This window comes from Falco peregrinus, chromosome 2 (genome assembly GCF_023634155.1).
Source record: "Falco peregrinus isolate bFalPer1 chromosome 2, bFalPer1.pri, whole genome shotgun sequence".
Taxonomy (NCBI): domain Eukaryota; kingdom Metazoa; phylum Chordata; class Aves; order Falconiformes; family Falconidae; genus Falco; species Falco peregrinus.
In genome coordinates, this window is record NC_073722.1 from 98,976,598 (window position 1) to 98,993,843 (window position 17,246).

A 17,246-nucleotide genomic window follows, 5' to 3' on the forward strand; every position below is an offset into this window, starting at 1 on the left:
CCCTGTGTTTGTAACCTGTAGGGTCACGTTTCCTGTGTACTTGGAATGGAGTTAGTTGGAGCAAATATTCAGAACCTTCTCACTGAGTATTTAGGGGAATTCTCAACAAAGAGCCAAGAGTAGGACTTCTGGAAGTTGCAGCAGCAATCAGTAGCTATGATTTCTGTGACATAAACCTTGTAGGGCTTACTCCTTTGATCCTTTCAGGAGAAAGTTTTCCCTTGCTTCCACTGGAAATTTCTCAGCAGTGTGAGCTCCTGATGGAGGGCTGGGGCTCTCTCCCTCTCAATTAGATGAGTGAGCTGAGATTCAGAAAGGCAAAGTCTTGGAGTTCAACGGTGCCGTTACAGGGATATGTACAAATAACCTGCTTTTTTTTTTTCCCTGGCACAAGTCCTGGTTTTTGAAAACTGCAGGCATTCCCCAAATGGCTTTTTTTCTTTTTTGCACAGGCAGCAGTACCATGGTTTTTAGATCAGGAAGGTGCTGTGAGTATGGTTCTGATGTAAACTCTGTGTAGCTGGAGGAGTGCGAAACTCACCAGAGCTTGTTAATGTGAACACTTGGAGTTAGTCTGACAGAGCGATCTCAGGCATGCAGAGTCCAGCGTTAGAATGTGATTCAGACAGTACCAGGTGGATGCTGAGTTTAGGTTACAGTCCACAGTTCAGTTTGTATTTTATTTTCCTTCCAAGATTTTTCTGTCTCACAAGGCAAGGGCATTAAAATAAAATAAAAAAAAGTCACTGCTTCCTAGGCAAAACAGAGTGCGCATGGCCATGGGTGTGTGGCATCACCACCAAGCAGAGGCTTCCAGCTGCTCAAGCTGCCTTAGTACTGCGCCTTCCGTAGTATGTGACACACAGTCCCTGACTTCCATCTTTGATTCTTGACGGTGAGTCTCAGATGGAGAACCAGGGCGAGGATGGGCAGCCGCGTACCTCTCCGCAGTGTTGGAGAAGGGGCAGGCAGGGCTCCTTGGGCTGCCATCTGGAGAATCTAGTATTTAGATGGTGCATAAGCCAAGACAGGTTTCTCACTGAGACAGGGAAAGCTCTCAGTTTTGAGTTCTGTTTCTGCGAGCATCTATTGATTTCCACTGCTGTAAGGGAGACCTGGCGCATGCTAGGACAAGTTTAGCTGCAATACAGTGTTTTTTCCACTTGCTTGAACAGGAAAATACTATTGATTTAATAGAGGAAGACAGTAAGAAGCATCTAGAAGCTTTCTGGAAGTTCAGTCTATGGGACTGGGCAGCTGCTCTGGGAAAAGACTCACTCTGCAGGGTGCAGTAAACCATCATTCCGTTAGTCTGAGAGGGGAGAGGATATTGCTGCTGTTTTGAACATTTTCCATAACAGAAGGAGATTGACTGTCTCTTATTCTGAAACCTGCAGGCTTCATGCTTATTGGGAGTGATATGAAGCTGAACAGCCCCTCTTCACTAGTAGGACAGGCCCTGACTGAGATTCTGCAGCACCCTGAAAGGGCACGAGATGCTCTGCGTGTCCTGCTACATCTGGTAAGATCAAGGAAACGCTACCACACCCAGCAGGCACCCGGAGGGCCGTTGTAACTGTGAGATAATGTTACCTGTGGGTGTGCATCTGTAAGTGATGAATGGGAAGAGAAACACTCTGATGTGTTATATCCTATATAATAAGAATATGTACTTATTATATATAATAAGTATACACATTATTATATATAATTATATATAGTGTATTGTATATATTTATGTATATTTATATATATATATTACATAATATATACTTTCAACCCTTCTCCCTTACCTCACCATACCATGTGAAAACTGTGGGTCAGTATAAGAAGACTGTTGGGACACCTGATGAAGTGTCCAGAGCAAAAAGAGGCAAGAAGAAGTGAAGTCTTTCATTGTATTGTGCAAAATCCTGCAAATATAAAATATATATATTTAAAAAAAAAAAAAAAAAGTATATAAATGTACCAGATGCAAAACCATCTGGTTTGCATGTGCTGTTGAATTGGGTCTCTGCTTTAAAACTGAGATAATCGTTGGGGTTCATTGTTCCTACAAGAAAACAGCCAGGAACATCGCAGTCATGGAAATGCAGAGCACAGTGACTGCTGTCTCTTTGCGTACGTGGAAGGTAAGAGGCGCTGTGGTCCCCGTACGTGCCAGTAGCCTGTTGTGGGGAGCCGCAGGACTGATGCCAAACTGCCAGGCGACTAGAATAATCTCCTGACTTTTAATACTTTCCTTTCCCGTGTGTTTTCTGTGGTCCCACAGGAACGTGGAGTATCCATAGCATCAGGAAAACCTGTGAATATTGCTAGTCATCCCAGTTGCTGGGTTTTGTGGACACACATCTTGTTACTTCTCATGTAGCTGCAAACTGTTGCCTGGTAATAAGCAGTGTACGTGAGAGACTGGAACCTGAACCTGAGTCATATTTTGGGGAGAAAGGCAGCTGCCAGGCTTATAGGAAACTGTCACAAACAAAGTGGCACTTATTTTCCTGTGGTATTGCTTTCCCCAGCATCTCAGAGCATACTGGCACTCGTTGCAGTGATTTTGCAGCTGTGAGTGCCGAATTACTAGAGCCTCTGTTTCCAAGGACGCTAACATCCTTCTGTGTGAGACAGGCCAGATTCAGCGCTGGGTTTGCTGTCGCTCAACCTGCCGTTCCCGTCTCTTCACTGTGTAAAAAGAGGCAGTCAGTAAAAATCTCTTCTAAAATGAGCTAACGTTATTATTTTCCCTAAAGGTGGAAAAATCATTGCAGCGCATCCAGAATGGGCAGCACAACTCCATGTATACCTCCCAACAAAGCGTGGAGAATAAAGTCGGTGGCATTCCAGGCTGGCAGGCACTACTTACTGCAGTAGGATTTCGGCTGGACCCTCCAGCCAGTGGCCTCCCAGCAGCGGTGTTCTTCCCAACCTCCGACCCCGGGGACCGGCTGCAGCAGTGCAGCACCACCATACAGTCCCTCCTAGGTAAGGGGCAGCTCAGCCACCGGCTCTGTCCAAGCAGGCATCTGCCTTTCCCTGCCCTTCTTTGATGCAAGCCTGTAAACTGGTGATGTTTTACATCAATGAAATACAAGTATTTAACAGGGTAGAAGTTGTAAAAGTAAATATTTACTGAAAATCTTGTCATAGAGGGGAATCACTTACTACTGGGTCTAATACCTGAGCAGCTTGATGTGACTGTTCCTTTCTCCCAGCTCTCAGCCAGCGAAGGTATAATTACCTGAAATTACCTGCAAAGCGGCAAAACCTTTTGCTTTCTGGGAGTTGCTGCTGCTTCCAGAACTGTTCAGTGCTGTGGGGGAGAGGTTTTAGGAATGAGGCAAGTTTGTATTCTGTTCAGGTTGTTGCCTTTCTAGCAGTCAAGAAACAGATACTGAACAATCCATGTTTCTGCTGCTGTTTTTCAGGTTTGCCTAACCCTGCACTTCAGGCACTTTGTAAGCTTATCACAGCTTCAGAAACAGGAGAACAGCTTATCAACAGGGTGAGTTGGGAGGTTTTCCTCCAGTACCAGTTTCCAAATGGTTCTTCCCAGGTCAGTAAATTCAGAAGTGTGCAGAATGATTTATGCCCTGGTTTATCAACCCAGCGCTTGCTAGGAAGCTTTAGGGTTGAAATTCTAAAGCTTGCCTCTTTGTGTAAATGAAAGTGTGTGTCCAGAAGAGAAAAATGCAGGTATGGTACTGGGCTGCATGGCCTTGGGTCTCCCTGTTCAGTGACAGAAGTGAGAACGCGATGCCTGCTGCAGTGAGGGGGAAGCAAAGTACGGGAAATGGGTGGCAGAACCACTAATTGCTTTTCGCCATCCTACGTAGGGCCCATGTTGGCTGGTCTTTGTCCGCTGTGATTACCAAAGTCCAGGGTATAGCTGACTTTGGACAATGCAAGGTCTCTCAGAAAACTTGCTGAGCCTGTGCTTTTCCTGGTGTGCGTGCTCATAGCTCTGCTGAAAGGATTCACGGTCTTTAAGAGGAAGGCTATGGCTATGGGACTCCTCCCTGCTCGCCCCAATCTCCTTCACGTTCCTCTCCCTCCCTAGTCTTTCTAGCATGCCTGGCCTAACCTAAGCTTTCTCTGTGCCATCAGCCCAGCTGCCTTTCCATTACCTGCTTCTTACTGTCCTGATAAACTGAGGTTTATCTTGGTCATTTGCCTGCTTTAGTAAATGAACATGCTGCACGTAGTGAATGGGCATATTGCTCACTTTCTTCTCCCCTTTCCCCATGCAAAGGCGTTCTAGGGAAGTACCGTGGTGGGTAGCTGGGATTATCTCTGCATAGCTTCAGTGGGCTCCCCTGTGTTCTGTCGTGTAGAGTCTCTGCACAAAATGCAAAATAAGAGCCCCAGCTTTGCTGTTACCCACTAAGAAGCCTGCTTTGTCAATCCACTAGGCCGAGTATGCTCCAAGGAAAGGGTTTCTTGTGATGATCTACAGTAGCACATGAGATATCTCTAATGGCTTGTCCTTTATGGCATTTTGCTTTCTTGCCTTGGCTCTTCTCAGGGCCCGAGACTCCTGTGGTTGAATAGCAGGATTATTTTTTCCCTCATTGCCACCAGAGGGAGGCCTGGGGATGAAGGGCCTGGGGATGAGCACAAGACAGCGTGGGATAGATGGGAATGTGTTTACAGGGTCTATGAGATTACTTCGCAATTGTCTTCTTGTCTCAGACAGTTAAATCACCCAAGGAAGAACATTCAGATGGCTGTACACAACTGACAGAAGATGCACTCGCCATTTCCTCAGCTGCCCCTTGCAATAAATATTGTCAGGGATTTTGCATTGGTTTTGCATATGTTCTTCTATAGCCCACACCCCAGAATTCCCTTTTGCACAAGAGTCTATCCAGTTACAAGTTAGGGGTTTTCAGCTTAGCTCGCCCTTCCTCTGTGGTTACTTGCTTTTTTCCCCTCCTTCCTCTCAGCAGGTCAGTTGGTGAGCAGCTAGAGCCCTGCCTGTCCCAAAGCAGAGAAGACTTTGTTCAAAACTGAAGTGTAAAGACTGACAGTTCAGTCAGCGGGTGTTGCCAGCTGTTTTTTCCATATGAGTGGTAGGCATCGTAAGGGAGCAGGTGCTCTTGGCACTTGGCTTCAGTGAAGCTGTGAGGCAGGGAGCCTGATCTTTTGCTCCGGATAGCAAGTGCTGATTTTCAGTGCAAACCAGAAAGCAGGAACCACAGAAGAGAGAACATCAGTACTACTACATGTGCAAGGAAAAGTTAGGGATTGCTGACTGCATTACGTGCCGATAATGCATCCCAGAGAAGACAAGAGAAGGGCTTGTTTTATTCTCAGCCTTCTGAGGGAACGTGGGTTGGCCTGAGTATCTGCCCGCCGAGTGTCTAAGTTGATTGTAATGAGCCGGGCACTCCCAGATTCCAGCCGCCTGTTCCCACGCCGTGGGACTCCTGGTTCACAGCTCAGGCCGTGTCCATTGCTCCCTTCTTTCTCTGGATTGAGCACCGTTGCAGTCAGGATGCTGGTTTGCATGTGGATGTGTCACTGCAGGGTTCCCGATCACAGGCATTTTGTAGCACAGAATAACCTGTGTTCTTTCTTTCTTTTCTCCTTCTCTTTTCCTTTCTTGTTATCTGCTGCCCGAAGGCTGTTAAAAATATGGTGGGAATGGTGAGTATTACATGCACTGGGGAATGACACTGCTGTGCAGGATAAAATGCCTTGGTCACTGCAGACCCATTTCCCTGTGCCGTGTAGTGTCTTCAACCCGCTTTCAGGCCTGAAATTTGCTCCGTAGTGCTACTGTGGAAAAAAGACTGTGTAAGCTTTTGTGGGTTGTGAGAGATGGGTGGTCCTGAGGTTAGCTGGGCCCTGATTAATGGCTTTCCATCCTTCCTGCCCTGGCTATGTTTTTGAATACATGGGATCCTGGCACCTTAATTTGTGTCAGATCTTCATAAACACATTTTTTCTCTACTTTGCTACTCCCGTCCCTTGGGCACAGTTGAGAAACTTCTTTCCTGGAGGCCACGGAGGTATTAGGAAAGTCTTCTGTGGTTTCATATGACTTGTTCTGCCCAGTTAAATGCTGAGAATGAGTTTCTTGGGATTTGCATAGGGCGTACGGCTCAGTCACGGAATGGGCTTTAGTATATTTCTGTGAGCAGCCCCAAAGTATCTCTTTCCTTTTCTGTCACTTCACAGATGTTCCTGCTGTGCTTCCTTCTTGCTCAGTTTCCACTGGCCCACACCCCCAACCCTCACCCCTGTTCTGTCCTTACCTTTTGCTGCTGCTCAGGTTTGTCCACTGCTGCTGTCCCTGGACTGTCCCTCTGCCCAGACCTTTTCCTCTCACTGTTCTGTTCCGGAGCAGCAGATGAATAAATGGGTGTACTGGGAAAGTTTGCAGTGAGTTTCCTTAGCTGTGACTGTTGGGAAAGCAGTGATGTGATTTGTAAGAAGTGGCTAATGTTTGTGTTGTTATCTTCAGCTGCATCAAGTCCTGGTTCAACTTCAGGCAGGCGAGAAGGAGCAAGATTTCTCCTCAGCACCAATCCAGGTTTCCATCAGTGTCCAACTCTGGAGGCTGCCTGGCTGCCATGAGTTTCTGGCAGCTCTAGGTAGGAAAACACTTCCTTCCCTTGTCTTTCTAAAACTATTACTAGTGTCTTGTACGGTGTCTTGAAGTAGTGACGAGACTCACAGCTTTAGATTTGTTTGTCTGGGTACTCTTTGGTCTTTGCATCTCTGGATGTGACCCCTGACAGCTCAGTACATCTCTGCCGGCTCACACACACAGAGCTCTGGCTCGCTCGGAAGCCCGTGCGAAGGTGCCTTTTTGTCTCATCCACCAAAACACCTCCTCAGTCAGCAGAACATGGATTTCAGGGTTGATAGCAGCTTGGTACTGTGAAGTTGGTTTAACCCCGGTTTTTATTTCAGGATCCTGTTCCCCTCTTGTTTGTAATACATACTTTTGAGTTTACTTCTGGCCTTCTACCTGAAGTTGACCAGTCATTCCTTTGAGAGGGAGACCCGTAGGACATACCAGGGTGATAGTATGTGCCAGGGTCTATATCCTGTGGAAAAGACAGATGAGAAATAAATACCAAACTAAATTTTATTCTAGCTTGGACCTTGCTTAGAATTAATTAAAAGGCATTGCAGGGAAGAGGCAACGCTGGAAAAAAACTCCAAACATTCAAGAAGACTGCTGGAGGAGCTGTTAAAAGCCAGGCATCTTCTCACACACAGTCATGCCTCCTGCAGCCCAGCCCTCATTTGCTGAATCCCAAGGTCTGTGCCCTTCTTCAGACCCATTTCTGTGAGAAACCTTTGAATTAATGATGAATGGTAGGGGCATGTGGGACACCGTTCCCTGAGATGTGGTTAGTATATCATTCTGTGACAATGCCAAGGAATTTGCAACTAAAAAACTACTGACTAGTGCGTTTTGTCTGTCAGTTTGGACAGGAGTGAGTTGTTTCTGTGTACGTGCTCACAGTCCAGCACCATGAAGGTCCCGATACCTGCTGGAGAAGGCATGCTAAATAGTAATGAAAACAAACCAGCAGAACCGTACATTGTAGGTGAAGAGCCATCACTCCAGGACACCGCAGAATCTCATTTCTCTTTTTTCCATTTGTGTTGTAGATGGGGCCATGCTTGTTTAAGACATGGGATCTTTCTTTGAGGTGTCATTTTCTCTCCATATTCCACTACAGGTTTCGACCTTTGTGAAGTTGGCCAAGAGGAGGTGATTCTGAAAACTGGGAAACAAGCTAATAGGAGGACCATGCACTTTGCTCTGCAATCCTTGCTGGCACTTTTTGGTAAAGCTACTTCCAGTACTTTCTGCTCCTGTATCATCTGATGATTTGATTAGAATGGCTTCTATTGAAATCTTGCACTCTTACCTTTTGCAGAGATCATACATACATCATCACACACGTGTCATACAGACCATACATCGTACAACAGGTGCAGCAAATGTTATTTTTATATGGGAAACAAACATTAAGACTTGGCTATGGCCAAAAGTGGGAATAGAGTCCAGCAACTGGAAGATGTGTAACTCTCTCTTGTTTTTGAGATATAAAATGATAGCAAATTGACAAGTTTCATCTACGATGTCTGGACTGAGGTTCCTGCCTGTGCATTTCCTGGGTTGTGCGCATTTTTTTTCTCACCTAAATAGTAGTTGGGGTTTTTGAAGTAGTATAGGGTCTGAGTGCATGTTTTGTAGCCTTTCCTCTTGATTCTGATAGAACATTACCTGGTTTTGTTTGATTTTACTGTGTATCTGGGGGCATGTTTGTACTTTTTTTTTTTTTTCTTTTTTAGATTCTACAGAGCTGCCTAAGCGCCTTAGCCTGGACAGTTCCTCATCGCTAGAGTCACTGGCTTCTGCTCAGTCTATTTCCAACCCGTTACCCCAGTATCAAAACCCTCCATTCTCTCCTACTTGTCCAGACAGCATTGCGTCAGATGCCATTTCTGTGTATAGCCTGAGCTCCATTGCTTCTTCCATGAGTTTTGTTTCCAAGCCAGAGAGCATGCCAGATGGTGTGGGGCACAGAGGACGCCAGGACTATGAAAGGCCCAAGAACATCTATCCACATAGGTCTGCAGTGCAGAGCCAGTTGTCACCACAGACCAGCACTGTAGCCAGCAAAGATGAGGAAGAGTATGAAGGTTTTTCTATAATAAGCAATGAGCCTTTGGCCAGTTACCAAGAAAATGTAAAACCAAGATTTTCCCCTGATCACAAACAACCCAAAACTGGTCAGGCTGGAGGCATTAAAGAGTCTGCCAACTCCAAAGGGAGCATGAGTACCCCAAATTCTCCTGTTAAAATGACTCTTATTCCCAGTCCAAATTCACCTTTCCAAAAAGTTGGGAAGCTTGCAAGTTCTGATACTGGGGAATCTGACCAGTCTAGCACTGAGACGGACAGCACTGTCAAATCCCAGGAGGACAGTAATCCAAAGCTTGATCCGCAAGAGTTGGCCCAAAAAATTCTAGAGGAAACTCAGAGTCACCTCATTGCTGTTGAACGTCTTCAGAGAAGCAGCAGCCAAATAAACAAGAGCAACAGTTCAGACGATGGGGCTTCCACCCCGGCAGGTGTGTCTGCGTTCAGATCTTCCGAGACCAGTGCATTCAGTCGCCCAGTCAGCTCTAGTCAGAAGAATCAGTCTTCGCCTCTTGCAATGAAACCAAAGCCTCCAACAAGGAGTTCATCCCTTCAGAAAGTGAGTTCTGGCTATAATAGCCCTACGACATCGGAGATGTCAAACAAAGAAGGCACAGGCCAGTACAGCGGGCAGCCATCTCCAAGTTGTGATTCACATGGGTCCTTAACTGAGCAGCCTCACTTCAAACTCAAGTACCCCAGCTCTCCCTACAGCGCTCATATTTCTAAATCACCCAGAAATATCTCCCCAAGCTCAGGGCATCAGTCTCCTGGTGGCAGCACTCCATCTCCTGCTCTTTCTTACTCCTCAGCTGGTTCTGCTCGCTCAAGTCCAGCTGATGCCCCAGACATAGACAAATTAAAAATGGCTGCCATTGATGAAAAAGTGCAAGCAATTCACAACCTAAAGATGTTCTGGCAGAGCACTCCCCATCACTCCACTGGCCCGATAAAGATACTCCGAGGAGCTCCTGGAACAATGACTTCTAAGAAAGATGTCCTCAGCTTGCTCAATTTATCTCCGCGGCACAGCAAAGAAGAAAGTGCAGATAAGCTGGAACTAAAGGACCTGTCTATTGAGCAGCACCTTGCTTCTCCACAAAAGAACCCTCCCAATGGACACAGGCGCCCTGAAACTACAAATGCAGTGACATCAACTCATTCTCCGCCCTCCAGTAGCGCTCCAGGAACCACACGCCCCTTGAGGCTGCCATCTGGGAACGGTTATAAATTTTTGTCACCGGGAAGATTTTTTCCTTCCTCCAAATGTTGAAATGTCTTGCGTACCAGCTGATGACTTACAGTCATGTTTAAGTATTTGCTTCTGCCCACTTGCCTTTATCAGTACAGAACCATTATCTGAGAAGCTGTAGTCGTACCCACAGTTGGCAACGCACAGGGATGTGACAGATTGGCCCTGTCTGTCACTGCGTAGGAACACGGGCCTTACACAGATGGGGTTTAGTTTCCATTTTCAGGACCTTGGCCAGACTCACTTGGTAACAGGTTCTACATAGCGCTCAGTATTTGCAGCAACAGGTCCAATGAATCTAGTTGTCTGTTCATAAATACCAGCTTTTCAGCCACCTACTTGTATTTCTTAACCTAACGGGAGGTTTTCCAGCTGGCTTTTTATACAGAAATCGTACATATCAGGGATTGGAGAGGGAGGTGAGAGCAGGCAGACTTTCACGTGTATACCACAAAGGAAGTATGCACAGGTTTCTGCCTGGAGAAGTACAAGCCATTTATTTGATTGCTTGCAAAGGCTGACAGAGAGGACGAGATAGCGTACCTCTAGATACCTCTGCCAAGTTAGCCAAACACAAGAAATCGCTGGCAGTAAAACTCCATAGCAGCATGATACTGGCAGTTCTCTTGCATCATTTAGAGGCTGGTGAAACAAAGACTAGAGGACAGAGGTGCCCCATTCTAAAACCTGCTTCTCGGGTAACTCTTTCCTGGAGGGAAGCCTTTCAGGTGATATTTTGCTGGTTGGTCAGCTCAAAAAGCATGTTTGGGGCATAATGAGCAAGGGGAGCCTCAGCATGAGGTAGCAAGCGTGTGTCAGACAGACAAGCTCTGGTTTTATTGAATGCTCTGATCTTTCTGGCACACAGCGTTGTGAAGGTGAAATTTTCGTCTTGCCAAGTGTTTGTGCAGCACAGGTGTCTTCTGTCTGCTAAGCATGCACAGGAGAGGGTTACAGACACTGAAGCTCAGAACGTTGTTTTACAGTTCCACAGCAGGCAGGAATGTGACATCAGTATATGTGATTTAGAAATCACCCGACCAAATAAACCCTTCACTGATCCTGCTAAATCATTCCACACAGCTCGTCGCGGGCAGGTCTGCAATACTTTTCCCTGCTGTGGAGGCAAGTTTCTTTTGGAGCGAGTATACCAGTCTAAGCAGATGTCAGTGCAGTCAGAGCACGTACATGAGGCAGCAAGCAGAGTGGCTGTATGCAGAACCTGTGTGCCCTCTGATCCGTGGAGAAAAGAGAACCAAGAGCACCCCAGGGGGGATGTGTAAAGTAAGCTTTCCTAGGCTAGGTGGCGTTTAGGTGTTATGGATCAAGTGGAGGTTATTTCTTTTAAGCGGCTGTTGAATGCAGTGATGTAATCAGAATCAAAATGATAATTTACATGCACTGAAAACTGTGGGCGTGTGGTAGCATTAACTTGGCCACACTGCACACTTAGGTCCAAGCAAGGCCATGTGCTATGAAGTCGGAGCACTGGATCACCAAGGCTTTTGGTTTCTATTCTGCACTCCCAAAATTCGCTGAGCGACTGAAGGCTAATCACTTCACCTCTCTGTGCCTCGTCTTCCCTTTCTATCTAAATGGGGATAGTAATATTTACCTACCTACCTCACAGAGGTGTAGTGAGGCTTAATTAATTAGGCCCTGAGTTTTAGCTGGATCTTAAGTCAACTTCCAGTCTTGCAACTGACTACCTGAGCGGTGAGTGCAGTCAGCTCTGTAAATGTATGAGGGGCACATTGCTGATGCAGGTAATTGTTGCACTTACCATGTCTGGATGCTCTTCTTGAAAATACGGATCTGATAATTTGTGATTTTCTTAGGGATCTTGGAGGAAAAGCATGATAGCAGGACAGAGGATTCAGTTCTGATACCGGGATATAAAATTACTTAGGCTCAGCTTACTCTTGGTGCATATATCAAGTGCTTGCTTTGAGTATATTCTAGAATCCACTGGTTTTGGGAGAATGTTTTCCTTTTTGCCATTGCAAGAGCTTAAAACAAGTACTAAAGGCAAAGAATATAGGGCTGTGTTGTTACAGTCAACTCACAAGGGACGGATGATCACAACAGTTTCAGTGCAGAAACACAAAAAGAGTAGTGATTCATCTACTCGTATTAAGCAATGTAGCGAAAGAGTTGAGTAAATCTGCTCAACTCATATGATGCAAGTTATTTATACATTACATCTTTCTGTGATGGTTTGGTGCTAGATACCATCTTCTCCTCATTTGGCAGGAAAAATCGGAATAGTGGGCCAAAATGAGTCAGTACAGCGTCTACCCGTCATGTAGATGGTGATACTGCTGACAGTGCAGCTTGCTGCGGTCACAGGACTGCTGAGAGACTTCATGTGACCTACTCTGTTTCTAACCAGCATAACTGTTTCAAAACGACATCCCAGGAACATCCAGGATGGAAGTGGGCAGCTTTTTGTTTATAGCAACAGCAAATACTCCCTGTAGTGCTGCATAACATGCCAGAAATAAGCCTCTTTACTTGTAGTGTACTTCCATAACTAAAGGATCTTTTAATCTGTAGAAATTACATATTGCCATTTTGGTACAACCCATTTTCATGCTGCCAGCAAGTTTCATACTGGCTTAAAGTTTTCAGAAAGAGCTAGATTGGGGCTGGGGCAAGGGGGGTGGGGGGGTGGGGGGGATTCTTCTGTTGTTTTTTTAAGGGGGGAGCATTAGAAACAGGGAAGGGTTCAGATGTAGAGGAAGTTCAGTATTTGGGAAATTGGTGTTGTATAAATATGGAAGGTGAGTGTCACTAGAACAAGTCCTTTGGGAAATGTGTTTCCATTGACTTGACACAGGGCACTTCCATTGGCTTAATGAAAGCCATGAAGATGCATGCTTACTCATGGCTGGGAGACACTTCACACACCTTGTGCCTCACTCCTCCACCCCCTGAATGAGAAACAACCCCTTTGTGAGGAAAAAAAAGAGTTTTATCAGGTTTGCCCAATATGTGGAGAAATTCAGGAAATGAAAATAACATGTTCTCCGTTTGGTATTAGAATTCCTTCTGTGGAGTTTAAATGCATTTGTCGTTGTTGTATTTGTGCATGGTACAAGTGACAACACTGCTTAATACAGTGAGCAATAAGAACTAGGTATTATCCATTTTCACATTAAACCTGCCACATTCAACCATTCCCCAAGGCCATAGAATGTATTTTAGTTTGGTTTTGCCCAGTACGTTTTACTGTGTGGGATTACAGATATTTTTTTTTTTTTATTGTCTTTAGCTTCAGCTAAATGGGAACAGTAAACAATCTCTCTGATCAAAATCCTGTTTAATTTGATTGTGTTGGTTAGCCTGTGCTCTGGCCTGGTACTATTTTCCTTCTTTTTAATCGTACCATACTTAAACAAGGAAAAAGCATTGAAGGGGTGCTTCACCCACATATATCACTCTAGGCCATATTTCCTTTCATTAAGTCAGGCTCGTTCTGTGAACATCTCTTTCAAGTTGCAGAACAGATCCAGGTGCACAGAAATCTTTGTGAATCTGTTAAGAAACACTGGTAGTTTCAGGCGAGATGGTAATAATGGGTTTGAGCAGTTTCGGGTTTGTTGCATTGCCGTGCTGTCCAGAAAGGCTGCAAAATGTGTGTGGAAAACTTGGCCCCTTGGTTGCAGAACTCCTTCAAAAGAGCGTTGAAGATGGTAACTGAGAGAGGACTGTCAGCAAAGACTCTTCCAAGCAGCAGCCCTTTAGCACTTGCTCTCCTTGTATGCAGTGTTAGCCATGTTTGGCCTATACGGACTTTCTTTGTAAATTAAAACTCTGTTTCCAGACAGCATTAAACTTTTTATATTATGAAATTTACCATGTAAAAAGATTTTCATATTTTTATTGAAATTGCTAAGGCATTTGGCCTTCTTTCTTTGTGATTTCAGTGTCTATTAAAGCATGAGTTCTCTCAGTACTTCAGTCTCTTGGTCTAGGAGGGTGTTGGGAAGGAATGCGTTAGCACGCTGCTCTCTGTCCGGGCACCCACCTGGTTGCTAGACTGTTCCTCTAGCCTGCTCCGGAGAAGCAAAGAGGTCACGTATAAATCCGCATTCTCTGTCCAAGTGTGACTAACCTACAGCAGCTGTCCTCAGCGTCCCCTGTGGAAGCGAGGGGTCATCGAGAACTTCCTCCTCTTTTGGTGGCGGACTGGAGTGTTCCTTTAAAAATGATGATTGGAAATTGCTTTTCCTTTTTCTAGCAGGTGGTGGGAGTGTCAGCATGTGCTCGATGTCTGTCTTGTAGTCAGCAGCAAAAGGACATGCAGGGTTGGAAGGAGCTTCAGGGATCGCCCAGCCCCATCCCTCCACTGTGGAAGAACCGAGCGCCGCAGGTACGATCTATTTTCCCATACCGATGCCAGCTGGAACTTGCTGACTTAAATCTTCCTTCTTCCCCCATGTGAAAGGTGCCCTTGTGCTTAGGGAAAGTGTTGGTGACCAGATGAAACTAAACAGAATTTGAGCTTTTTTATGGTCTTGGATGTGTCCGTTGACACCAGTCCCATCCCCGGTTGCGTAAGTGCAGCCTCTGGCCATGCTGACAGAAGACACAAACCAGGTCCTCAGTCATGGCGCAGCAGGCTCTTACTGGCCTACAGTCTCCAGCCTCCAGATCCTCGATCTGCTGAGAATGAGGTGATCTGAACCACGTAAATCACTGCAGTCTCCCTGGTGTGCATCTGAAGTAGCTAGTTCTGTGTGTGAAGGCGTGGATGGTGCAGCCCCCCAGCAAAGGTCTGACAAGTGGCTGCCGCGGCTTGGCCATGCCCTTACAGTTACCTGCAGCCTGGTGACATGTGCGGTGTGAATCGGCAGGCAGCTGGTGTGGGTGCCTTGGCTTCTGTCCTTGTTATTAAGGTACTGCCACTGTATCGCAAGGATGCAAGAAAGTCCTTTTCCTTTCAGAGAGATGCTTCTGGAACAGCAAATGTGGGATGAAGTCAGTTCAGCACTGCAAAAATGAGGGGGATATGTGTGTGTGTGTCTTAAAGCCTGACCTTGAACATTTGTGTATCAAATACTTAATAAGCAAATTTGTGTCAGGTACAGGCTGGAGCATTCTGTGAGTGTTGATATGCACGTTCATACTGTGCGTTGATGTACGCGACCAGTAGCGTAAACCTGCGTGTGCCCTTTCCTGCAGCCCTGGTGATCTCAGTGCGCAGGCAGCCCTTGCTTCTTACTGAGAATGGTCGTGGACTTCTCTCCAATTCTCTCAAACACTCCAGCTCTAGTTCTGTCATATTACTTTTCCCATACAGCCTTGCTTTCTCATTGTTTTTTTAATGTACTTTCCAAAGAGAAGAACTTAAATGTTTATCCCTGTCAGAAAAAAGTACCAGCCGCCTTCTATTACATGATGACATCATTTGCATGTGGTTTTATTGGTAAATGTCTGTGGCTGGTATTTCAGTGGACTCCCAAGTAAGCTGTTACACAGGGAACTGCAGCAGCTGCCACTTGTACAAACGAGAAGTGCGCAGGGGAATTGCGTTCTCCTTAGGTCTCTCCCGTATCCTCCTCTGAGAAGCCCTTGGAGAGCGATGTTGGTTTTCCAGTGGCTGGCAGCAGTCCTGGGAAGTATCCATCACAAACATCTCTGCTCTTGCACAGTCCTCAGACTTCCTGTTCTTTGGAGCTGAGAGTGAGCTGGTGAAGGAACACATGCCTTGCTGCTCCCACACGTGACCAAAATATGCAGGTATACCTAAAAAGATACTATGAGGTGTAAGCGGAAAACAGCCAACTCTTGGGGTTAGGCATGTGGGCAGCCATTCTGCAAAGGAGCTGGCAGCCTTGGACGTGTCAGAGCTGGGGTATACTGACCTCCTCTGCTGTTCTTAAATCACACAGCAATACAACCTGTCTGCTAAAGTGCACAACTGTGATCTTTTAGCATAAAAGAGAGGGTATTCAAATACTAAAAAACACATTCCCATTTTCAGTTCATTATATGGAAAAGTTTGCCATGGTTACAAATCCCTCTTCTCTCACAGGAGGAGGAATAAGGGCCTGGGAACTCGAAGGAAAGGGAGTAGTTTGTCTCAGAGAACCAGTGACACCTCTGGCACTGGTGGCACAGTGCTGCGGCTTCTGCCTTCTTACCCCACTGGCCGGCTGCTGCTGATGTCCTGCTGCCAGCGGTGGGAAGGTGTGGGAGCAAGAGCAAAGCCCGTGCTACAGCACAGTGCTGGAGACCAGGAGAGGGTCAAAGGAACCTCAGAGGCAGGCATGGTCCCAAGGTGCCTTAGACATCACACGCAGACCTAGAGCAGTCTCCTAATGACTCTACACAAAGTTAGGGATAGCACGGACCTGCCCAGGGACGTGGTGGGACGGAGCATGGCCCTCTATGCCTCCAGCATATCCCCTTGCAGAGTTCCTGAAATGGTGGCCTCGTGTTTTAAGGCCACCATGCCACTTCATGTGCATGCAAACCTGTGTTCAAGCAGCAGGATGTCTCAGCAGGCTGAGCCTCTGACAAAAGCCAGGAGCCGCTGATGTGCAGCCACACGGGCAGCGTTAGCTCCCCACGCAGAGCAAGGCTAGGCTGGAGGACTCCCGTGAGGAAAGCTCACTGTGGTAGCATCCCTTCCACAAGTGGAGACCATGGTGGAACTGTATGGGCTGGTCTGAATTGGTTTGTCTGTACACGGGCTCTGGACTCGGCAGGATGCAGCTACTCCGATGAGACTATCGTGTGTGGTATAATCTAGATATAAACAAAGGGAGTAAGGGTTTTGGGGAGAGCACACATTGCAGCTGGCTGAGTAAACAAAAGACAAATGTTGTCCATATGGGGAAGGAGCAGCAGCAGGGGACTGTACTCGGCCAGGATTTTGAAAAACTAAGTAAAGGAAAATAGTGAATGCTTGAGAACTTTGGGAAGCAGACACTTAAAGCCCCACCACTGTGCCCTGGCACAGCCCTTTGTAATTTCTTTGCCTTGTAGACTAAGCCAGTGCAGGCATAAGTGTGAGCAGCCGTTTCCATAGCATCAGTCTTTCACGTCGCAAGAGACTTGAATGAAAATATGTTTTCTAAGGCAGAGCCTATTGAGGATTTTCTTTAAAGCCATTTATCTGTGGGAGCGTTGTTTGGCAGCATTTATTTTTCCTATCCGTGAATTTCTGCTCTCCTTTAGTGGAATTGATACGTAAATGTATTAGTTTTAGCTACTGTCAAATGGGGCGTGGGGAAGACTGCTTCTCAAGGGAACGGGTAGGCAAGAGTGAGCCTGGAAGTGGGGTCTGTAGCCACTTCTGGGGAAGAGGATGCA

General features: G+C 46.2%; 1 protein-coding gene across 4 annotated transcripts in view; it reads left to right on the plus strand.

Annotated features, from left to right (window-relative positions):
• The window catches only part of TTC28 (tetratricopeptide repeat domain 28), a 192,384-nt gene extending 178,503 nt beyond the window's left edge, over positions 1-13,881 (plus strand). For 3 of the 4 annotated variants that reach the window (XM_055794383.1, XM_055794385.1, XM_027776922.2), the window contains 7 exons: positions 1,398-1,522; positions 2,751-2,982; positions 3,426-3,502; positions 5,623-5,646; positions 6,467-6,596; positions 7,701-7,808; positions 8,320-13,881. In XM_055794383.1, the coding sequence (XP_055650358.1) occupies positions 1,398-1,522; positions 2,751-2,982; positions 3,426-3,502; positions 5,623-5,646; positions 6,467-6,596; positions 7,701-7,808; positions 8,320-9,944 (2,321 nt within the window). In that variant the 3' untranslated portion in view covers positions 9,945-13,881. The remainder of the gene's footprint in view (positions 1-1,397; positions 1,523-2,750; positions 2,983-3,425; positions 3,503-5,622; positions 5,647-6,466; positions 6,597-7,700; positions 7,809-8,319) is intronic. The other variant, XM_055794384.1, reaches the window with a different exon arrangement.
• The last annotated feature ends 3,365 nt before the right edge of the window (positions 13,882-17,246 follow it).